General features: G+C 35.7%; 2 protein-coding genes and 1 non-coding gene across 3 annotated transcripts; all 3 read right to left on the minus strand.

Annotated features, from left to right (window-relative positions):
- Positions 1-1445: 1445 nt before the first annotated feature.
- Positions 1446-1529, minus strand: TRNAL-CAA (transfer RNA leucine (anticodon CAA)). Its single transcript has one exon. It is a non-coding gene; the product is annotated as a tRNA-Leu (tRNA).
- A 1906-nt stretch (positions 1530-3435) lies between these two features.
- LOC132178316 (RNI-like superfamily protein) lies at positions 3436-5521 on the minus strand. Its single transcript, XM_088517837.1, has one exon. The coding sequence runs from the start codon at positions 5490-5492 to the stop codon at positions 3723-3725; it is 1770 nt and encodes a 589-aa protein (XP_088373963.1). The 5' UTR covers positions 5493-5521; the 3' UTR covers positions 3436-3722.
- A 2854-nt stretch (positions 5522-8375) lies between these two features.
- Positions 8376-10149, minus strand: LOC132188416 (uncharacterized). Its single transcript, XM_059602860.2, has one exon. The coding sequence runs from the start codon at positions 9992-9994 to the stop codon at positions 8648-8650; it is 1347 nt and encodes a 448-aa protein (XP_059458843.2). The 5' UTR covers positions 9995-10149; the 3' UTR covers positions 8376-8647.
- Positions 10150-25881: the final 15732 nt, after the last annotated feature.

Genomic DNA, 25881 nt, shown 5'->3' on the forward strand with positions numbered 1-25881 from the left:
TCATTTTAGTTAAATATTTCACGTGTTGGACCTTACTCATTAAAGCGGAGGTCAATTGGCTCAGGACCAGGGGCGGACCTACAGCTTGTGTTCGGGGGACGAATGTCCCCCCAAAATCTTTCCAAATTTTCTTAAATTGCCTTAAAAATCTACCCATTTTATAAATTTGTCCCTAAAAAATGATATTTTGTCCCCCCAAAATAATATTTGTATCCCTTTTAAAATTTTTTTTTCTTAGTTTTGCTCCCCCAAAATAATATATGTGTCCATTTTAATTATTTTTTTTTATAGTTTTGCTCCCCCCAAAGAAATAATATTTGTTTTCCCTTTATTTCTTTTTTTATTTTATTTTTAAAAAAACTTTGCCCCCTCCTTCAATATAAAAAACCTAAAATACCCAATTCATTTAGTTTCCCTCTATATTCTTGTTCGCTTCTAATTAAAAACTCAATTGGATTTAGGACTTTGATTGAATATGTGAATGAAAAAAGTTAAATGGTTTGAGATCTTTGAGTAGCTTCTAACCAACAATCAAAAAAAAAAAAAAAAAAAAAACCAACAATCAGTTTTTTGAATAGTTATTTTAACATCATTTAGGTTTATAATATTTGTTTTGACATCACAAATTAAATGGTTTAATAATTTATAACTGCACCATTGTTTGACTTGACTTTTAGTATTTCTCTTCTTGTTATTTGGGGCTTGTGGGGATTGTTACGAAAAATAGTTAATGCTCAAAGGTACTTTTTTTCTTAGACCCAATAAATCGTGTTTAATTTATTTTGCTAGTTGTTGTTGTTTTTTATTTTTTATTTTTATTATTATTATTATTATTATTATTATTTTTATTCTACGCTATTTTGCTAGTTTTTTTTTTTTTTTTTTTTAATTATGTATTTGTGATGCCATGAGATTAGATGTAACACTTCTATGCTTTTATTTTATACAAACATACATATAAAGAGATTATGTGTATCTATATGCTTTTGTATTTGTACAAGTCCGTCCATTTCCTCAACCCCAAAAAAAAAAAAAAAAAAAAAATCTGTCCCCCCATACTTCAAATCCTAGTTCCGCCCCTGCTCAGGACCATGTCTTATGAAATATAAGTCACTAGTTCGAATTCCTTTCCACCTTTCCTTCTCTTTGTGTAGACATATCAAAAGAAAAAAAGGGAGGGGGTACTAGTGGGGAGGAAGGAGAGGAATGAGAGTTTAAACACACACTTGAGAGAAAATGGTAATATGATTAAATTCATCCATTTAAAAAATGGACAAACTAAACATTAAGATGTGTTTCCTCAACCTTTCAATTATCTTTACCGGTTTGTAGTTAATTGTTGTCCATAATTAAGAGCCACAATGAATATTAATTAATATGAAACTGTCAATAAATCATAGCCCACAATATATTTGTTTTAGGATGAATAAAAAACTAAAAAAAATTGTCAGAAGTGGGATTTGAACCCACGCCCTCTCACGAAGACCAGAACTTGAGTCTGGCGCCTTAGACCACTCGGCCATCCTGACACACATGACAAGTATCATGTTTAAAATAGATTAACTATATTTATCAATTCTTTACAACCATAATTTATGGCCTACATTATGTCCGATGGGCCTGCGTGCCCATTTGATTAGGATGCCCAACCAGGTTGTTGATCGAAGCCTTTAATGCAATTTATGGATTATTGATGTTATTTAATGTATTAGTACTATGATAATTTTTTTGGTAGCTTTTATGTATGTGGATGTGTAGTTAAGAAAAGAAAATTTTATATTAGATCTTCCTCTGCACGTGAAAAATGCATACGTATTGCATTAATCCATGAAAGAGGTGGCAAAACGGGTTGGGTCGACCCATTTATGATAAATCCAAATACGACCTGTTTAGCTAACTTGTCAACCCCACCAAATTCGAACACGATACGATAAGTTCACGGGTCACCCGACATGATCCACTTAACTCGTTTAGCCTTTTTTTTTTTTTTGTAAAAAAAAAAATGAAAGTGATGAGTTGGGTCATATCAAAGTAAACAATTCATAAACTGACCCGTTTATGACCTAAACCTGTCTATTAAGGGTAAACCAAAAAAAAATAAAAAATTGAGTAAAGTCCACATACCCCCCTCAAACTATCACCTAATTGACAATGTCCCCCCCAAACTTTCAATTGTGACAATGTCCCCTCCAAACTACCAAAACATTGTCAATGTCCCCCCCAAGGCTAGCAATAAGACAAAAATGCCCCTATAAATTTCTCAATAAGACAAAAATACCCCTATAAATTAAAAAAAAAATTGATTTTTTTAAAAAACGAAAATTTTTAATTTAAAAATAATATTTTTTAAAAAAACAATTTTTTTAAACAAAAATTTTTATTTTTATTTTTAAAACGGAAATTTTTATTTAAAAAAAAAAAACTATTTTTTTTATTTAGTTTTAAAAAACAAAAAATTTCATTTTATTAAGCGAAAATTTTATTTTTTTAAACGTAAATTTTTATTTAAATAAAATTATAAAACAAAAAAAAAATTTAAAAAAAAAATTTCAATTTTTATAAAAAAAAAAAAAAAAAATCGAATTTTTTTTAATTCTTTTTTATAAAATTGATTTTAAAAAAGAAAAAATTGGCCAAGTTCGGATTTTTTTTTTTTTTGTTAGTTTTAGGTTTTTTCTAGAAGTTTTAGTATTTTTTGTTTATATTTTACAAAGGGTAATTTCGTCATTGGGGGAACATTGACAATTTTTTGTAGTTTGGGGGGGACATTGTCACAATTAAAAGTTTGGGGGGGACATTGTCAATTGAGTGGTAGTTTGAGGGGGTTATGTGGACTTTCCCCTAAAAAATTTAATCGTGTCTGATAGGTCACGACCCATCAAAAGCAAAATAAATGGGTCGACCCTATTTATGACCCAAACCCGTTTAGGGTAAACTCAAACCTGATAATTTCGTGTCGTGTTTGTGTCGGGCCGCGTCAAAATTGCCGGCCCTACATGAAGGTATACATTGGATGACCAAATTATCTTAATAACCTCTGAGGACAAATTTTAGATAGGTTACTTAAAAAGAGGTTTTATCTACAAATAGTTTAAAAAAAAAAAAAAAAACTTGAATTTATGATGGAGAGCCAACTATTGCAGCTAAATCCAAGAAAGAAAAATGTTAATAAACAAGCTTGTTACCATTACTTTTTAATCACCATCCAAAAGAGGGCGAAAGAAAATCAAATTAAAACATAAAAAGAACCAAATATATTGTTCGCTTTTCCATGATTTCCATTCTACTATAAATAGGCTTGATTTCCATTCTAATTTATGTAAAGTATTATTTTCCCTTTTGAACATGACACTACTTTAAAAACAATTTTTACCCTGCGATTAATTTAAAATTATGATTCCCAGTAAAGAAACAAGGATTTCAGTTGGTGTTATGCTTCCTCAATCACCCATCTGATGGGTTTCCATTAACTTAAATAAAACATTACATAATATTTGTTACAGGAGATAACAATTACATATGAACTATACAAGATATCAGATAACATCTAATCACTTTACATTTGAATTCAAAAGAGGATAAACACGAGTGACATTTGACTTTGATTTGGCTAAGAATGATCTTGTGCTTCAACATCCAGAATCCCAGATGCAATACAATACAATACACCTTTATTGTCAAGTAATTGTGTGCAGAAATAACAAGAGAGTTTGAAAATTTATTTAGATCAAAGGGGGTTTTCCATGTCCTTTGAAATGCTGCCCCTCACAAACAAGACAGCCATGGCGCAAGAAAAGGTTTATTTGGCTTTCAGTAGAAGCAAAACCACAAGGTGGGATTATTTTTCTCAGTGATGGCCTTGAAAACACCATCCATGCAACAATGCCAGCATTCACATTATCACAACACTTCAAATTTATCTCCCTTAACAATCTGCAGCTCTGCACCACTTCCTTCACCCCTTTGGCCGTCACATTCAAGCAGCCTGCCAAGTCCAAATGCAGCAGCCTGCAGCTTCTCTTTCCGATCACCGCCAAAGCTTCATCGTTAATCCCTGATCCTTTTGCACTCATTTCCTCCAGTTTGGAGAGTTCAAAATCTATCACAAGCCCCTTAATCCCACTGCATTGGTTTATCTCCAAACGCCTAATCTCCCTGCATCTCTTAAAAATCTCTACAACACTCTCTCCCGTAACTTTGGAACATGAACTTAAATTGAGCTGTTGTAAATTGGGGAAAACAGCAGCAAACTTCTTGACACTCCCATCGCCTAATTTACAAATTCGAGCCAAGTTTAGAGACTTGACTCGAGGGTTGACCACAATATCAGCAGAAAAATCTTCCCCCCCTACATTTGTTCTCTCCATTTTGACCTCATCCAGAAAATGGCACCTTTTCATGATGGTAAAGAAGGTTGAATTTGTAAGCTTAGAGCATAGACTAAGGTTTATTGAGGTTAACATGGAGAAAAACTTGGATAACTCAACAATGTTCTGGTCAGTGAGGAAATTTACTCCTTCAAGATTCAACAAGCTAAGACACTGGTATTTAGCCAACAGCAATGAAATTCCAGCAAAAGTGAAACCGTCGCAATGGGCAAGAGTAAGCTTATTTAATGGGAGACATGCTTCAACAATTGAATAAAGAAGTTCATCGGCGACAAATGAGTTTGACAGATTAATATCGCATAATGCTTTGGCGTAAATAAATGATTGTTCGAAACCAACATCCTTAAAAGGCAACCAAATTTCACTTGCCGATATGGACCTCAATTCAGGACTACAAGAAATCACAAAAGCAAGAGCGCTTTGCGTTATGAAAGCGCAGTCTCGGACCGCGATTTCTCTTAGTAAGGCACAATTAGATGACAAGGCCATTAGGGATTTATCATGGATGAACTGGTTACCTGAAAGGTCGATCTTGATAAGATTCTTAAGCTTCGTCGACAATGCATAAACCCCTGAATCAGTTACAGCCGGATATCTCCCAGAATCCGCAAACCCAGATGAGGAATAGCAATGTTCATGCTCAGGATAGCTGATATCAAGCTCTTCAAGATATGGAAACGACGCCGCTATAACGAACAGATGGAAGTCCAGCAAGGAGCCGCTCTTGGAGCAAGTCAGGCTCCTCAAGTTCTTCATATTTGAACCCAATTTCCTCAACCCATCAAGAGGAAGATTCCTCTGGTTGGAAAGATTGAGGGCTTCGAGGTCCAGCCCCGATTTCGCAATCTGATAAAGAGGGCCTTCGAGGTCTCCGTGGAAGTCACTGAGATCTATTTTTCTGAGATGTTGGAATCGTCGGAGAAGCCGGGGAAGGAAGAGAACTGTTTGGTCGGAGACAGTGAGGCTAACTCGAAGTTGGTTGGAGATCGCAAGGAACTGCCTGCAGACCACAGACAGCGGTTCGAAGTGACGGTGGTGGCCGACGAGATTGAATATCAGTTCCCAACATTCGGGTGGCAGATCTACCATTGGTTTATCCGACATCGTTTTCAGTTCCAAAGAACTGGAAATGAAAGGGATCTGTTGGGAGAGATTGGGTTGGGGGTTTTCTGAAAGGAAAGTTTCTTAACAGAATCAGTTGAATTTCAAATTAGAGATACGCTCCCTTTGGGCCTACTTTTATGGGCCGGTGGGGCAGTTCGCACAATTGAATATATACCTGTCTTCGATCCCGCCATTGACCCAATTTCGAATTCGATTGGGTCGGCTTCTGAAAAAGACGGTTCAAAGTCCGATGAGGAATAAAGATTCTCACAATTTTTTGACCCGATCGGTTTTCTTTTAATAATTACTCTATCATTTTCAATTTGAATCATAATGTTTAAAACTTTGTAATTAATGTACTCTTAAAAAGTTATAAAATTTTGCAATTCGATTACTCCATTACCTAATTCCGTCTTCTCAGACGAAAAGTCGAACAAGTGCCTTGCACGTGATTAATTTTCCTCAAATCTTCTCATTTTACCCCTAATTTTTTTTTTTTAAAAAAAATTGGGGTGGCTGTACCCACCCCCCTTTGGCCATTTGGAGGTGGCTGGCCACCCCCAATGGTGATTTCAACCACCCCCATTTGGCCCCTTGGGGGTGGCGAGCCACCCCCAATCCGGCTAGATGGGCCCATGGCCAAAGGGGGTGGTCAGCTACCCCCAAATGGCCAAAGAGCCACCCCAATTTTTTTTTTTTTAAAAAAAATTAATTAATTAATTTTTTTCCAAAAATTAGGGGCAAAATGAGAAGATTTGGGAAAAAATTATCGCGTGTATGGCATGTTTTCGACTTTCCATCTGAGAAGGTGGAATTGGGTAACAGAGTGGTCGAATTGCAAAATTTTGTAACTTTGTGAGGGTATTGTAAATTTTTAAATATTGGGGTTTAAATTGAAAAATGAATCAAACTTTTGAGAGGTAAAATGCATTTTCTCCAATAATTAATCTATTAAATAAAACAATGTCATTTTATGTTTTTTCTTTTCTACGCTATACAAGGAAAATGGGAGGTTACAAGGGTTTGTCCTTCTTACTCCTGATTTGAATGGAGGTAGGGGTGTATAAGTGGGTGATTATTAATTAACAACTAACCGTTTGGGTGGATGGTAAGCAAAAATCATTAATAAACTAGAGCGATACAATTAGCGGTTTTAGAGGTAAGTTGAGGTGGTTAATAACCACTAACCGCCTACCCTTTATCAAAACGACATCATTTTGATATAAGTTTTTGTCTTTACTTTAGTCTTCAACTCTTTTCTTTTCTTTCTCTTCGTAATTTTCATTTATAGGGCCCAAAAGGCTTATACTCATGCTTTTATATATATATATATTTCATCTGAAACACTAAAGCTTAAAATAAAAAAGGCCAAAAAACAGTTCCAGAGCGGTCTAAAAAGCCCAAGGAAGTCCTAAAATAGCAAATATAGGCTTAAAATTAAGGTCCACATGCGAAAGACAATTACGTGGTGTGACTTGAGTTTTGAATGACCACTAATCGCCTAAAATTGTGCAGTTACGATTACAAAAATCTAATAACAACTTAAGGCAGTGTAGTTAGTAGTTTTAAGCAATAACTGCTAACATTAACTACTTGTACACCTTAAATAGAAGATATGATGGGGAGTAGTTGAGAATGCTTCTAAACAAATGTTAAGGAGCAACCCATTTAGGTACTTGGTGTTCACAAGCATTTGCTCTAGCAAAGATAATTAAATATTCTGCAAAATGCAAGTGGGACGCTATTAGGAGACTTTGCCTAGATCTTTTGATACCACTATATTCGCTAGGAGTAATGAGAAGAAGAACTAGAGTCTTTGTTGAATCATTCCAAATGTAATGTAGTTTTTAAAATAATCGTTGAATTTGAGATGATCATTATTGAATTTTAATCTACTAGTAATTTTAAAAGTTACATCACATTTAGGAAGATTTAAGGATGACTCTAATATTCCTTCTAGCATTACTTAAGCCTAGATAATACACCAGACCCAAAAATAATGTTGGGTGGTCTTGGGCCTATCTCAACCCAAAAGCTAGTTCAAGAGGTGAGGCTTTCCCTTACACTTATAAAGTAACCATCAGCCCCTTCCACAACCGATGTGGGATAACCCCAACAATCTCCCCCTCACACATCGGGCTTAGGTCGGAGCAACGACAACCCGTTTCTCTCGTGAACTGTTGGGCTGAGACTTGTTGGTAAACCTGGGCTCTGATACCAGTGTTGGGTGCAAATTGATTCTCAAGGTGGTCTTGGGCCTATCTCAACCCCAAAAGCTAGCTCAAGAGGTGAGACTTTCCCTTACACTTATAAAGTAACCACCAGCTCCTTCCACAACCGATATGGGATAACCCCAACAAATAAAAAGAAAATGGGATAGGGGATCCCATTGTCTAGGCCACAGATTGGTGAGAATTTTTTCAGAAAGGACCCATCCAACAGTATAGAGAAAGATACAGTGGAAATGAAATGTTTGATAAGATTTAGTGAATCCATTTGGGATGAAAGCACAACAGGGAGGATTAATTGAAGGAGAAAAGGCCACTCCATTAATCAAATGCTTTGGAATTAGAACAATGTGGGCGTGGTTGATTTCCTATAGAAGATAGCCATTTCCGAAGAAGGCTTACACAAACTTAATGACCATACCCTTGAATATATGCTTCAAAATTGCTGCCTAGCTTATTCCAATCTTCTATTTTCTTTCACCCCAACCCTCCTTTCTTTTTTGAAACACATGCATATCAACTCCCAACAAACCTTTTGCTTTAGCTTAGACAATCTTCATTAATTACCGTTCCATAAAAATCGATTGAACTTTTATTCTATTGATCTAATAATTTTCTTACACAAAACCAAAAATAACAGTTTGATGCATGGAGATTGATTTTTAATTTGATTGAAAAATCACGTCACCTAAACTTTGAAATGATGGAAGGAGGACGGAGAGTGATGTAGATTGAATGCAAACAAGGATTCATTTACTCTACAAATTGCAAATTAACATTTCTCCTCATCCTATTCTATAGATGCCATCATTCACAAACAACAGAGACATAATAACAAACACTTCAGGAGCAAAACAATTGACAAAACAACTTCCTGCAGGTTACTTCAAGTAGCTAGGCTTAAGCTCGAGCGCACAGACGAATATATCAATGCTTAAATGGAGGCGAATCAGCTGGCGGTGGAAGCTGAAAAGGAGGCAAGAAAGGAAGTGGTGGTGGCAGTAGCGGCTGCACTGGTTCATCAAACACCGTATCCGGTGATGGTGGCGTCGACGAAAACGGAAGTGGATCTTGCGGAACATCGGGAACTTCAGGAATAATCGACGAAGGAGGCGGCAGAAAGGTATCCGGCGGCTGTGGAAAAGGAAAATCCGGTGTCTGAATCACCCCGGTGTCTGGTGCAGTTGGGGTTGACGTGAGAGGTGGTGAAAATTGATCTGGGGGTAAGTTGGGAAAGGGAGGTGGCAGAAGTACCTCTGGAGCTTCTGGTATAGGATCAAAAAAGGGCGGTGGGGAAAATAATGGAAAGGATGGAGACTCTGTTGATGTATCTGGAGGTGTTAGCCATGGAAATATTAGTCCAGGAGGTGGTGGGGAAAATATTGGAAAGGATGGAGACTCTGTTGCTGTATCTGGAGGTGTTAGCCATGGGAATATTAGTCCAGGAGGTGGTGGGGAAGAAACTAGCAATGGTGGTGGCTCAAATATGACAGGTATTGGTGGCGGCAGGAGTAGCGGTGGCGGTGGCTCAAATATGACAGGTATTGGTGGCGGCAGGAGTAGCGGTGGCGGTGGCTCAAATATGACAGGTATTGGTGGCGGCAGGAGTAGTGGTGGTGGTGGCTCAAATATGACAGGTATTGGTGGCGGCAGGAGTAGCGGTGGCGGTGGAGAAGCAACTAACGGCGGTGGCGGTGATGGGGATGGCGGTGGCGGAGAAGGTGGTGGCGGTGGCGGAGAAGGTGGTGGCGGTGGTGATGGCGATGGTGGTGGAGGTGAAGGAATTACGAGGGGTACTGGTGGAGGACGCTGCAGTATTGGTGGCGGCAAAGGTGGTGGACACTGCACTATTAGTGGCGGCAAAGGCGGTGGAGGACACTGCACTATTGGTGGTGGCAAAGGCGGTGGAGGACACTGCACTATTGGTGGTGGCAAAGGTGGTGGAGGACACTGCACTATTGGCGGCGGCAAAGGCGGTTGAGGACACTGCAGTATTGGTGGTGGATTTGGGGGAGGAGATGGTCTTGGTGTTGGAGCAAATGGGTTGTCTGGGCAAGGAGAGGTTGGAAAAGGCCATCGGCCACAGGTTTCAAAGAGGTATTGGTATAATGGGTCACAGCTTCCTCTTCTTCTGCTTCTGCTTCTGCTTCTATTAACGATTCCTCTCTTTTGTTCATCTTCTTTGCTTTGGTGGTTGTGTTTGGGATGTGATTGAGCTTCTGTGAGGGAATGGGTTAGCAAAAGAACTAGTATGATCACTGTGTTTGCTTTCATTTCTATTCTCTTTGACTCTTGTAGTCTTGTTCAAGCTTCTGTCAAAAGGCACAAGTCAGACTATATATATATAGCTGGAGGCCATTGCATTAGCCGGAGTAGCTAGCAAGGCAAATTTGGTTAATATGGCGTGCATGCATGTGAAGCAAAGGTGTCTCCCCTAGAGGGTTGGTATGTGATATGTAATTCATGCAAGGGCTTCCTTAATAGAAAAGCAACCCGTGGACAATGCTTAAATAAATACACCGTTGACATTTATAGATGCAGTAAATACTGTTACGCCTTTCAATATCAAGATTGCTATGGACGAGGACGACTATCATCATCATCTCTCTCTCTCTCTCGCTCTCTCTCAGCTTTCTTCTGTCTAAGGCCCTCAGCCTCAGAGTTTGCCCAATTGAACGGTGGGATGGAAGGCAGCCTAGTTCTACGCGACAATTATGACAGATACATCCTTCAATATTTAATGCAATACTAGTAGCTCCATCTAGATTCTTCTTTGGATAGCAAAACAACTTTTAAGTTTTACCTCAACGTTCTAGGAGATAATATTCCAAATACAGTTGGAGACTTTCTCAATAAGGTTATGTTCGACCCTAAGAGATAATGTTTTATTCTTTAGGCGATGAGCTACATTATTGATATGTCGTGGGACATGGTTAACCTTCTATAGCTATGCAGATAGTTTAAAACCCTTCAAATTTCCTTAATAAGGTGTTCCAACTCTTCTACCATCTTTCCTGATCGGTACTTGCATCACTTGGAGATGATTTAAAACTAAATTAAATTTGAGATGATAAAAAAAAGAAAAAGAAAAAGGAAAGGTATATGACATTACTCATCATAGAGACTGTACTTTCTATTTTGCGTCACCGTTGGTGACTACTTGTGGCTATTGAAACAAGAAAAATAATCCTTTAAATATTATCTTAAGAAATGATCCTCCTTATAATATAATTTAAAGTTTTTCTTAATTAGAATATAAATTAAAGGTTCAATATACTTAAGTCCTTGAACTATGAGCCATTTAAAAAAAAAAAAGAAAGAAAAAAATCTCACGAACAGTGTGACACTTGGATACATAAAACTACAAATTTATTGCAATTAAGCCACTTTTTTGTCATTCTTGCAAAATTACAGGGACTTTCTTTAATATATATATATATATATATAAAAAACTAAAATAAAAAACCAAAATTTCATGCAAATTCCTTCTATACTAATCAAAATTTATTTATTTATTTATTTTTTGGAAAAACATACGTGTATTTTTGAAAGAATAAAGGGCAATCCCTCTCAGCCCTTGTCAAAAGAGGCCAGGGGTCAACTGCTGTACCTCTATAAAGGGAGGCCACCTGGCCTTCACAGATTTGTGAGGGGTACTGCCACTCATAGGCACTTATTGGTAAGCGGTCGACTGTCCCATTATGAAGGGAATGTGATCCTCTCTATTTCAAACCCTAAATGAAATGGAGATGAACCAATTGGTTGAAATTTGAAAGGTAAAATTGTAATTTTACTTTTGGTGGATAATTTTATGCCTCAAAAGTAAGCAATCGGTTCCTCTTTATTTCATTTGAAATTGAGAGGATCCGTTTGCATTATGAAGGGAGGATGCTCCTTGTTGTCATCACCCCCTATACTTAAAATGTATATATTAATTTTTTTGTATGGGAGTAGAATTATAATTTTACAAAGGATCAATTTAACTCAAGAGTATAGCACTAGGAGTTTTAAGATAATTTTTGTACCCTAGAGATCGATTGACACAAGCTTAAACCCTAGGTATCAATTGAGTAATTTTATATAAAATTTTAGGCAAGAAGTTATATTTCGCTATACTAATTACTAACAATATTTGTTTATCAAAAAGAATAGCATCCAATGTGCAACATTTTTTACTACAACTATTCTTTCTTTTATTTATAAATGGTCGAGGAGCTAAGGTCAAAAAAGAAAGAAAAAGAAAGAAGTAACCTCTTTGTTCATTGGCGAGGCAATCTTAAGAGGATCGATCTCTAGCATTATTATCTAAAATATCTATCCAAATAGTGTTATTATACACATATTCCAACAGATTCTTTTACTCTCTAGCTTCTCAACTTTCTTTTTAATTTTATTTTTGCATACACTTTTATCGAACACCATTATCAGGTGCTTTTTTCAGAACCACCTAATTGGTCAATTCCAGCACCCAATATTGTACAGAAATCAAAATTCAAGAAACAAAGGCTATCTAATTAACAAGCTCTAAATTTCATCCACAGCCACGACACCGTACGTATCGCTAGCCAGCAGGCTGCTGCAACAAAGGCTATGTTAACTTTTTATTTTCAATACTTGTGGGAGAGTGGGAAGAGAAAGTGCAGAGACCAAGAGAGTGCATGCAACCCAACTGCTCGATCTTTCTCTGCCACGAAAAAGAACAAAAATTACTTATTCAGAAAAAAAGGAAAATAAATAAAACCCAACTACTCTTTCACCGTAACAAAAATTGTATGTTGCATATTATAAACTTAATTAATGGGGAAACTACCTTTTGCCCCATTGATGAACTACAATACTTTGGTACTTTTCCCCCATGAATTATCAACTGTGACACCCAATCCCATGAATTACCATTTTGTCCCAAAAACCCCCATTCTGTCAGTCAAAGGCCCATTCCGTCAGTCAAATGCGTTGATCAGACGGTCTACTCATCACTTTGCCTCCATGAACTACAATTCATTATCACTTTGCCCCCATGAACTACAATTCATTATCACTTTGCTCCCATGAATTACAACGCATTGTCACTTTGACCGTTTGAGTTAACGTTTTTGATTGACGGAATGGGGGTTCTGGGCACAAAATGGTAGTTCATGGGGTCGGATGTCACAGTTGGTAGTTCATGGGGGCAAAGTGAAAATGTGTTGTACTTCATGGGAGCAAAAATATAGTTTTCCCAAACTTAATCTACTGGAGGTGAAAAGTGGGTGATATATATATATATAAGCTAAATATAGTTACTATAAAAGGTTGTTTTTCATTGTAACAAAAATTGTTCTAATGAATTTATTTTTAGGCTAATATTCCAATAGACATCTTATATATGCATGCGTAAGGATTAAATCTATTTTTTTTAGAGAAATCTTTGACTTCATTCCATTTGAAAAAATCTAGAGTACAAGACTCTAAACAAAAAGAACGAATTGCTCTAAAGTTACAATAGAATAAATGCTAGTAAGGAGATCTCCTCCATCGATCCCTACTTTTTCGGTTTTTTCTTGTGCAGCAATTTTTGCTCCCCGCTTGACGTGCACCAGCTCCAATTTCTTAAAACCAGACAACACTCCTCTAATATCCTCAATGATTTGTCCATATCGGCTCCACTTAGAATTATTGGTGTTTATTGCCTTGACCGCCATCACAGCATTCCCTTCAAATATAATATCCTGCAAGGATTAAATCTATTTGGTTTATATATAATAAATTTCAATATTTTATATATATCCACGCTAAGGTTAATTAAAACTCATCATAGGGATTATGTGACATGAAGTAAAACCTCCATATCCTACTAAAAGGTTTCGACTTTTTTCTTTATTTAATGTGGACAATTTCTTGGGGACATGTGGAGATTATTGGCCGTACGCGTGTATTTACATCGATTTAATGTTTTAAACAAGCTATTGTATTTGAAGTAAAAGCATTAATTATCAACTTATATAACTTGTAAAATCTTTTTTGGAAAATATTTTTCTTATTTTTGGTATTTTATAGGACTAAAATTTTTGATCAAACCGAAAAAAACATTTTCAATTGACTAGGACAAACTTAAATTTATTTTAAAATGCATTAAATTGTTTTTTTTTTCCTTAATTTTTGTAAACAATTTATGAGTTTGAACTTCTCTTTCTTGTACATTCTCTCTTACAATTCCTTCTCAACTGCAGCCGAAATCCGCAACCCAAGGTCCTTAGCTGTATGTTTTTGGCCGTCGGAGTTCATCGGAACAAAATGTCGAAAAATGTTTTCAACTTTCTAAAAATATTTATAAAAAAATATTTTAAGTCGAAACAAATATAACATTAATTTTTTTTTTCCATAATATTTTTCTTAGGAAAATAGATTTTTCTCGATAGGTGGTTAGCTTGAATTTAAGATTAATGTAATAGATGGTTTCCTAACAAGAAAAAGAATTTAATAGTAAAAGTGACGATGCATGCCAATTTATGACTCAACAAGTGAGCGAAGGGTTCACTTAAATGAATTTTAAAATAGGAAAGAAAAAGAGTGAAATGGAGAAGCTTTTGCTATAAATACCTCAACATCGATCTCAATCCCATTAATTATCACAAGTGAGCAAAATATAATGTATATGGCGAGGAATCTTAAATATGGTTATTTGTATGCTGTCTATTTTATGTTTACCTTCCTTACAGACGCAACTGATCACTCGACCACTCCACACAACCAAGGAGTAGCTCATGATGTTGCACATGAAGATGTCAAAGGTAATTGTTCCTGGTTTCCTAAATATAAACTAATTAAGCATGAATTATTAATCCTAAAAGACGTTCACCTTTTCCTTTACCATTGTTGTGATCATTATTAATTAATTTATAATTAGTTAGTAGAAGTAAGGTATAAGTTAAGTTGTTTTGGTAAGTAATTATCTATATTCATTTGGCATCTTCTATATCTCAAGTTGATTTGCAACAAGAGTTTGGAACATGTTCGGGATTGCGTTTGAAAAATAGAGTTTTTAAGTCAAAAGACGTTTTTTTGGCCATTTTTAGACCCTTAAAAGTGCTTTAAATTTTTTTTAACAAATGGGTACATTTTTTTTTTTTTTTTTTTTTTCAATGAACTTTTTGAGTGTTAAATGCATTTTTAGGCCTCTCAATTGCATACCCAAACATACGCTTAGTAGCTAGTCTAATGTCTTTACTATTGTAGAAATATACCATGAGAAGAAATATATGAAAGAGAGAAGGGAGAAAGAGCAGAAGCGGAGAGACAGTGATGGGCTGCATCTTGACTGTATTGAATTATATAAAACAATATTACGTAAATCTCTATTTATATAAAGATGGTGAGTAGTGAGCAAGTAAACCCTAGAACGACTAAGAAAGGAAAGAGAATAAGCCTTACAAGGAAGATATAGTAAGGCATAACTAGGGTTGTTAAGTGAGCGAAGTGTCTCGCGAGCAAGCTCGGGCTCAGCTCGTGCTCGACTCGAATATTAAATAAAGCGCTTCGTGAACACAAATCCTGGTTCGAATATAAAACGAAGCAAGCTCGGCTCGACTCGGCTAAGCTCGTGAGCTCGGGTCATATAAGGCTCGCCTCACTTATTAGGCTCGGCTCGTATATTTTTTTATCAAGTAACAAATAACAATATATAATCAATCAACATTACTCATTTACTCAATAATAACAAATATATTATATACCTTTGGTTTTTTTTATTTTTTTATTTATGCATATGTGTGTATATATATTATATATATAATATATGTATATATTAATATAAAAACATATAAGATATATATATATATATATATATATATATATATATATATATATATATTATCATTAATAACTATTTTTTAAAATTTTAGTTGATTATGTTAGTTGATTATGTATGGAATTGTGAGGTGGAGATTAATATGTTATATTTGTTTAATGTTCTTTAACATTTTAGTTGATTCTGTATGGATGATTGTAATGTTGAGATTAATTTGTTATGTTTGTTTAATGTTCTTTAGCATTTTAGTTGATTTTGTTAGTTTTAATTGTAAGGTTGACATTAATCTGTTATGTTTGTTAATGTTCTTTAGTATTTTAAGGTGCAAAATATTCTGTATGGATGATTTTTGTAATCTAATACACTTAAATTACCAAAAAAAACAAAAAAACAGTCAAGCTCAAGCAAAATTGACGAGCTCGAGCTCGAGCTCGAACAGGGTTCCAACCCTGTCGAGCCGAGCTCGAGCAGCAAAATTGGGCTCGAGTCGAGCTTGAGCTCGAGCTCGAGCCTGGCCCAAAAATAAATGAGCCGAGCTTGGACAGCCCAAGCTCGGCTCATTTACACCCCTAGGCATAACTATAGAATATTCTAACATCCAAACAGAAAGGGATTTTTTTTTTTTTTGGCTGGCCAGACTGGATTTGGCACGGACAACAATAAAATCTGAGTGAGACCCATTTTGCCCACATTTTAGAAACCTTGGACCGGGCACAGGTCGAGGCGAGGCGGGTATCCGCCTTTTCCCCAACCCGCCACCCGAGCACAGACAACAATACCCGTGCGGGTTCGGGTATTGCAGGGCTGAGCGGATCGGGGCGAGTTGTGCGGGTTGTGCGGGTTGTTTTCCAGATCGTCTTTCTTCTCCTCCATTTTCATCAGATCCTCTCAAAACCCCGAGAAACAAACACCACCTACATCAAACGATTCAAACCTATAAACACAGAACCCCAAGAAACAAACAAATATACACAACCTTGCATCAAACCTATAAACAATGAAAAAGAAAACCAAATAATGATTCATGAAAGAGGTCTAGAGAGAGAAAAAAAAAACCTGGATCTACAAGATCGCGGTCTGTGGAGGTGGGAGCAGCGCAACAGCAGTGATCTAAGGAGGTGGAGCGGCGATGTTGACTAGAGAGACAAGCAGACGAGAGGCGGAGAGAGAGAACACACCGGAGAGAGAGCAAGGGAGACGAGAGAGCGAGAGGGAGAGAAAAGGGGGGAGGCGGCGTTGAAGAAAAGAGAGAGAGGCTGTAGGGTTAGGGTTTTTTAGCTTTTATACTTAGGCTGACGGGTCGGGGCGGGTTGGGTACCAAAACTTAAAACCCACAACCCGACCCGCACCGCACGGGTTGAAAGAATCATACCCGAACCCGCAAAACAACACAAGAAACCCGAGCGGGACGGGGCGGGTTGGGCAGGTTTTTGCCCACCCCTATTGGTCTCTCCAAAGGCTTGGGGGACTCCTACCTAAAGGTAACCAATCTTTAATCTCTTAGTTTTATGCCTATTTTACTGTTTTAAATCACACTTAAAACATGTTTTGGTTGTTTGTTAAGAGAAGTATGCGATTTGTTAAATGCATGGGTTCATTTTATGCAAAAGAATCTTGCATGAAACACGAAGATTTCACATTGAACTTTGTATTACAGATTTAATAATGGTTAAGTGCTCATAATATAGTATTTTCATCACATATGTTTAATATTTTAACGATGAATTTATCAGATACATATTATAACATTTAAGTGTTTTAAATGGTGTATGAAAATAAACCCAGTTGATCTATACATGAATGGAGTTCATGTTTAGTATTTTAGGACCTCAGTGTTGTATACGAGCGAAGGTTATTGCATGAAAATAGGATTTAAGATGCATTATTAAGGTTTTTAATTCCTGAATGAGGGAACGAATGTTCGACCCTCAAGCACGAACATTCAACCTTCAAAGGATAAATGTTCAACATCGAAGAACGAACATTCAACGATGCCAGAGAATACATAATTAGAGTTTTTAACAATGGATTAGGGTTCTAACCACATGATTAGGGTCTTGCGTGTGTAGATTAGTATTCCAAACATGTGGTGTCTAATATTAGAGTGTGATTTGCAATGACTTGTTGATTAAGATGTCTGGGAATGAGGAACATTGCATGAGGTAAATAAATGCTTATGAAACTGTTTTTATTCTACCATGTGACATGTGAATGAATTTAGTGTGATTTACTTTTAAAAAGGACATGTCTTGAGCCTACTGAGTTTTATAACACTTTTATAATTGCTTCAAACAAATATTTGCTTATATACGATTTACAATAAATGAACAATACTTACATCGTATGACATGACCTTTGGTCATGGGCTACGATTATAGAGGCTTGACCCTATGTTCAAAGGTATTTACTTTTATTGTTTGACTTTGGGTCCAATGGTTAACCCATTGGTGTTTGGCAGCACGTGAGGGTGCGTCTAATGCGGGAACATTGGTGGCGCGTGACTGTGCGTGCGGCATCCAATTCGGTGGAGACAGGTCTTTTGTAGATTGATAGATCTGTACCTTATAGACTTGATTATGATTTTAGATTTTCATAATTTAGTCCGAGGAAGGTTGACAAGAGACTAACATCACAAGCTAACATACGATACAATTTCACTTCATGGCATGACAAAAAAACAAAACAAAGAAAGAGCAGAAGTGGAGAGGCATTTCAACTCTATTAAGTTATATGAAACAATATTGCCTATATATTTGTTTGGAGAAAATGCATTTTATTCCCATAAAGTTTCAGGGGTTTTTCAATTTGAACTTCAAAGTTTAAAAATTGGCAATGTACCTCCTTAAAGTTTCAAAAAGTTTCAATTCAAACCCTCCGTTAATATTTTCCATCTAAATGGATGGAAGTCGTCCCATGTGCACCTCACGTGACATATTAAGCCATTTTCTTCTAATTTTGCCCTCAATTTTTTTTTTATTGATTGCAGTACCCGTCATTTCTTTCTTCTTCTTCTTCACGCCTACTCTTTCAACACCCACCTTTCTTTCCACCCTCCTCCTCTTTAGCTCAAAATACAGTACCACTCCACCGTGAAGCTCCCAAGGAGACCGCCATTATATCACCAACATGGCAAAACTGGGGGTAGAGGTTCATGATGCAAGTGACTTGATGCCTTAAGATGGCCAAGGCTCCGCCAGCCCCTTTGTGGAAATAGATTTGGATGAGCAGAAACAATGCATGCAAACCAAGCAGAAAGATCTCAACCCTTACTGGAACGAGAAGCTGGTCTTCAATCTCAACGATCGCGGGGAGCTCCACCACAAGACAATCGAGGTGGTGGTATACAACGACCGGAAGGAATGTTAAAAAGCCAAATGGATACAAACACTGATAGGACGGAGTATAACATATAATTAACTTATTTCATTTCCGATGAAAATTTAAAAGAATAAACTTATTTTATCACCAAGTTGAAAACATTTTAATTGGAAAGCATGTGAAGGAGCCTCCTAAAATCACTAAAAAAATGAAAAATTAGAAAAGAAGGGAGAATATATAGGTGGAAGACTCTTTACTCAAATTTCAATACCTTACTATGGTAACTAACACCATGCTGCAATAATAAAACAAGTAAAGACATTACTTCCATGGAGGTAGAGGCTAACAGTGAGCTTGAACAAATCCATTATCAAAACATATTGTCTCCTATGATCAATAATAATAATTAATTAGCTCCAAATTCTTTACCCTCTAACTTGTTGAAGTAAAAGAAGTGCAATCACAGAGTATGAAATGGAACCCACACTCCTCTGTTCTACCCTGTTTTTGCAACCAAAAGCAGAGTGATTCTTTGTCATCAATGGATCATGTGCTAGGAACTATCGGGTGTCATTATTTACATGCTTGAAAAAGATTATTAGTTTTCAGGTAAAATAATGTTGTTGGTATGAATGTGATCTTCTTGGACCATGTGCTTGGACTTGAAACTTTATCCCTTAGAACCAGATCATCAAGAAGAAAGCATTGGTCCACTGACCTGCAAACTACGCCGCCAAGGCAGGGAGCAGGACAACCGCAGGTGTCGCTGCAAATAGTAGAACCTCGTCCCTTTGTATCCATTTTCATCACCTCAAAACTGGAGGATTTGCTTTCCACAAGCGAACATAATGTTTCTTTCTTAAGTATGTTTCCTTCCAGGCCTTATATAGCTGCCAAGTACTAGAGTCCTACATGTGGCATGGTAATCCACCGTTGTCTAACGTGGCAAGAGGTTTTGATATGTCTTTCTTCCCTTGCTGCCTAAAGGCAGAGGCAGTTAGTCCGCATGTAGTGGGAGCATGGCAATTTACGTGCCTTTCCATGTTATAATTATCAGGTTCTTCAAAAGAGAGTGTGAGCTTTGTACATATCCCAAGATAAAATGATGACGTAAAAGAAGAAGACTGTAACGCCCCGATATTTGAACTAGCAAATATCGAAGTCGTGACGCTGCAACTTTAGAAAATACAATCTTACAGCGGAGTATGTATATTTTTTTTCTTTTTCTGTGACCTAGGAATAACTTACACAACACAGTTGAGCTGACTGAAATACCTCGAGGTGATATATTATTAAATAAAATAGAAACATGGTTTTCATTACAATATATGTACACACTAGGTGTACCAAATATATGCCACAGACGGCACTTAAATTAACATAGTAATATCTATTAAGTTTACACACATCACCATACATAATAAAAGCGATTAACATAAATAAGACTTGCTCCATAGAGTAAGCATAAATCCTACAGCAGATGGTCTATCAACCATCAAAACCAGTAAAAGGACCATCATCCTCACTTTCTATCCCTGCATCAAGATCTATGTAAAGATGACGTTATCATATTTACATAGGCAAACAAGTGAGTAATCTATTTTTCTAGATATAAAGACTAAAAAGACTAGTTTGAACAAATAAGATTAAAGACTAAAATATATAATAATGAATGAGTTGTGCATGCAGCGTAATGACAGATTAGTTTGTGTTTTATGATAATCTTTCTTCAGACCTCTTTTCATGAGCTCTCAGCCCGCTTACGTCCGTTATGTCCCTCACACTTTAGAGGTTTACCTGTTTGGTGCTGGCAACTACACCGCCCAAGCTTAGTTATATATTAGGCCTTTTGGACGGTTATATACCCCCATCCACTGAGATACCGACAGTTTCTCGCGGCAATCCACCCAACTTGTTCTTAAGGTGGCTATCTTATCAGCCCATTTTATTAGACACATTATGCAGCAGTTGTATTGCAAAATTATATCAATAAGACAAAATAAGAATTCCTATAACAATAAAACAAAGCTAGTACTCAGTAAGTATATCCATACTTACTCTCCTTAGTGTAGTATTCTGCTCCACTTCTGCATATAATACATACATACAAACAATACTTAGTTCATTCTCCAATAATATCATTGTTTAAAGACCCTCATCTTTTTATATTTATTTATTATCCGTCACTTCATCTTTACTTACTCATTTTATTATATTAATCTAAGATAGTTACTTATAACAAGCTTTATGCCTGAATTCATTTTTGGTGACGAGGCTAATGGCCAGTATCACTAAATACAAACAAGTATTATAAATAATATATATAAAACATGACTCATATTTTGGAGATGAGACCAATGGTCCGTACCTACCAAAGTATGAATCAAAATTTAAATGACAATAAAAGAAATGACTGAATGTAAATACTGAATTCATATTCTGGGGATGATCGCCAAAAATATGAATTAAAATTTAAATGACATAAAAGAAATAACTGAATGTAAATAATGCATATTTCGGGGATGAGATCAAATGGTCCTTACCGCCAGAAATACGAATAGAAATTTAAATGACATAAAAGAAATAACTGAATGTAAATAATGCATATTTCGGGGATGACATCAAATGGTCCTTACCGCCAGAAATATGAATAGAAATTTAAATAACATAAAAGAAATGACTGAATGTAAATACTGTAAAGTAAATAATATATAGATAATATTATAAGTCCTTAATTGATTTTGTCCACTAACTCTTTATTATTAATTCACTTGTTCCATTACTTTATTTTACATTATACGCTTATTGGGTTTTTAAACAATTAAATGAGGACAAGTAATAAAAGCAATAAATCATGATATTTATATAAGAAACACTTACCCAATAATCCTTTAGAAGTAAAACTCCACCAAATCTTCTCTAGGTAGCTAGTTTTAGAAAAACGCTTGAACACTACAAGAAAGATCTAGGCTATATGGTATTTGACTAGAACTAAGAAATAAAATGAAATGAGGAGCAAACAATTTTACTTGTTCTAAGATTGTAAAAACTTAAGTGAAAGTGAAAGTGACTATAGCTTAGGCTCTATTTATAAGAGAATGAATGGTTAGGATTTATTTTTAAACCTTTGATCTAAGGGTTGAGATGGATTTAACCAAAAGAATGAACCTAGTCCATATTTCATGCTCTATACCAAATAGTATTTTCGTCCAAAATGAGGGCAGTGTATTCCGATCCATTTATCAATGTCCAAAACTACTCCGATTGACATGAAATTTTGAGAGTAGATAGAGGACTCCGAGAAAAACATTTTATATTTTTGGTTCGACTTCATCCGAGTTCGTTTGAGTCTATTTTTGGCCTATACAAAGTTTCCAATTCAACTTAGGCTTTAACTATTTGCATTCCCACTTGGCCACTTGCCTTATTAAATCATTATAATCATGATATTTACTATAATCATCATTACTAGAGGACTTTAAGCTTTCAACAAAGGTAGCTAGCCTTGGTATCTTTCTTTAGCAGTTTTAATCTCATTTAGACAGTATGAAAATTAAGACACTACTTTTTAGGCTAAAAAACTGAAAAGCTTCAAATTAATTTATGACTTCGCTAAACACCAATATAAATAATTTATTCACTAGATTGGGTTTGATTATGCCCATAAACATATTAGTGAAGCTACATTTTTAGAATTGAAGTAATATACATAAGAGGTCAAAAATCAATGTAATATACCTTTAACACTAAAGAGTTATTTAACATCATTAATCCACATATCATTGTTCTAATTTATTGATTATATTTTTAATCTATTTAATATTATTTAAATAAGAGTTTTAAAATCTAGGTCGTTACAAAGACAATGGTTAAGAAGGGAAACCTGTTTTTCATTATTGCTGCTTTGCTTGCAGAGAGAGAGAATGTGAGGTAAATGAAGTGATTGTTACAGTGAATGAGCGGCAATGGGGATTGGTTTGGTTGGGGTTGGGAGGAAGGTATTTATGAGAGAGACTTGGGAACATAACTTTCTTCTTATTGTCGTGCATCAGGTATGTAGGTGTTGTAGCGAAGAAGAGAAGGTGCAGTACGTGAGTGCAGAAGAAAAGCCTTTAAGGGTAATCTCGTAATTTTGATATCTAGATTGAGGGCAAAATTGGAAGAAAATGGCTTAATATGTCACGTAAGACGCACGTGGGATGACTTCCATCTATTTAGAAGGAAAATATTAACGGAGAGTTTAAATTGAAACTTTTTAAAACTTCAAGGGGGGTACATTGCCAATTTTTAAACTTTGGGGTTCAAATTGAAAAACTCCTGAAACTTAGAGGGGTAAAATGCATTTTCCCCTATTCGTTTGTAGAGAGATAATGAGTACGAAACTAAACCCTAAAACAACTAAGAAAAGGAAATAGAGTAAACGCTACAACAAAATATAACTATAGAATATTCTAACAACTATAAATCCCGCATTCTATTTTCAACAATAGTCATCTAATGCTAGTCTTTAGGATATTATCATCACAAGTACGTATTATATTAGCAATTTTCACTGTTCAACTTTTTGCCAACATTGAAAAAACCATCAACTCCTGTAAGCATGGTTTGAAGTATTTTCCTTTTATTTTGTTTCTCATTATCTCTTTGTATGATAGGTTATTGGAAGCGAAAGAATCCCAACGTTGAAGTGCGTAAAGTTCGTTTGAGTTGGTTGCCTTGCAGTAACTTAATCTGTCAAGAGAGATGCTTGAAAATATTACCAAAAATGCTATATTATGGTAAATCATTCCACGAGCGTCTCACGTGGGATTTTGATGCCCTTTATTCCAATTTTGCTTTCATTAAAACCTATAAAATTTAGGGTAATTACGTAAGTTCATAGGTTTTAATGAGGGCAAAATTGGAATAGTGGGCATCAAAATCCCACGTGAGATGCATGTGGAATGATTTTCGTCTAATTAGACGAAAATTAGTAACAGAGAGTCTAAATTGAAAATTTTTGAAACACTAGGAGCTACATTGCCAATTTTTAAACATTTTGGTTCGAATTGAAAAATTCCTGAAACTTCTAGGGGCAAAGTGAATTTAACCCCAAATCAATCTATGAATTAGATGGAGTGCCTTTGATTTTGCTATTTCAATTCTATTAGTCTTTGAAGACAAAATTTATAATTTAGGATTTTTGTTACGTTAGTTAGTGTCTAATAGACATCTATTTATACATACGTAAAGATTAAATCTATTTGGTTTATAATAAATTTCAATAATTTATATCGATTTTTTTTTCTTGAAAAAAATTCTATATCGATTTTAAGGTTAATTAAAAGTCATCATAGGGAGTAAAACCTCCATATCCTACGAAAATGTGTTGAGTTTTTCTTTAATGTGGATAATTTGGTCATACGAGTATAAGTTGTCACACATTTACATCAATTATCAACTTGCAAAACAAACTTTTGGAGTTGAACATCTTAATTGGTTTCCGAACTCAATGTTCCACATCACATGCCAACAATTGCGTCTATAAGGAAGGTGAACATAAAATAGACATCAAACAAATAAATATATTTAAGTTGTAAAAACAAATAAGTGTAATTAAGTTGCAAAAGTGATGATGTCAATTAATGCCTTAACAAGTGATCGAAGGGTTCACAATAACTTTAGGATGGAGTGAAAAGTTAAAATGAATTTTTTTTTTTAAAAAAAAAGGAAAGAAAAAGAGTAGCTTCATCGGCATCACACATGGACTTGAGCCAGACATGGTTCACGCCTTTAAAAACAACTCTGATGAAGTCCCTCACAACCACCAAATGCCTCCCGGGATCTATCGTCAACTAAACTATGTATATCAGTATAGGTCTACATATAGAGGAAGAAGAATACAAAAGTAAATCTGACGATTTAGTGAGTAAAAATGCACATGACGTACATCTGATTGAGGACAATGTTGGGTGCTCTCCTAGTGTTCTCATAATTCTAAGTGGATATTATTTCATTAAACAAAAAAGAAAGTTGCTCTTATTTCTGTCACTTGGTATTTATAAAATAATATCCACTTATGACTAGGAGGATACTAGGAGAACACCAAGAGAGCACCTAGCATTTCCCTGTGATTAAATGGGGAACTAGGTTGTTTATAAATCATATTCAGCATTATGTGGTTACAGTTATCACATGAGCATGAATGCAATATAGATATAGTACATGTTGTAATGTGAGAATTATATCATAGTTCAACTCCATATGTTCTACCCAAGATATTAGCAACACTCAGTAGGGTTGGCACTGTCCCAAATAACTTATAATACAATACCGATGCCCTGGATATTGCACGCTACCGTCCATAAAACTAGCAGCCCAACTATTGCTCTACCCAACTTATGTCATAGTTCAACTCCATATGTTCTACCCAAGATATTACCAACTCTCAATAGGGTTGGCGCTGTTCCAAATAACTTTTAATACAATACTGATGCCCTAGATATTGCACGCTACCGTCCATAAAACTAGCAGCCCAACTGAGTCCGACCTCAGGTGGCCCACACTGCTAATGATGTACGTCCTATAGTAACCCGCCAATCAAATATGGTTGTGCCAGTCACTAACAATCATTGGATCCAAAACCCTTATAAACACACATATTTGATCATGGGGTTAATTTGTATAGTAAGCCCATGATTGTTATCCCGCACGTATCGAGGTACCATGTCATACGATGCAATTAATCTTGTCCATCTTTTACATGCATACTCTTACAAATCTCTAATTTTTGTTATCTTGCTTAATTAGCATACGTTATTACAGAATAGAGGTCACAGTAATCTAAAATGTATATCCTGAAAATTTTAAAGATGCGTGTTTGGTACATATAAAATAATCATGCTATGCAGGAAAAATAACAATAAGTATTCGTGTGAGTTTGTACTCATTTGGGTCGTATCGCTCCTCCACAAATTCCTCCAAAGGTTCCACACCTTCGTAATTTGAGAAAAGACCTATCATTAGTTCTAAACTGAAGCTAAAATAAGTCCTAGACCTCGAAAGTTTGGATAGACAG

Source organism: Corylus avellana, chromosome 6, assembly GCF_965113065.1.
Source record: "Corylus avellana chromosome 6, dhCorAvel1.hap1.2, whole genome shotgun sequence".
NCBI classification, from domain to species: domain Eukaryota; kingdom Viridiplantae; phylum Streptophyta; class Magnoliopsida; order Fagales; family Betulaceae; genus Corylus; species Corylus avellana.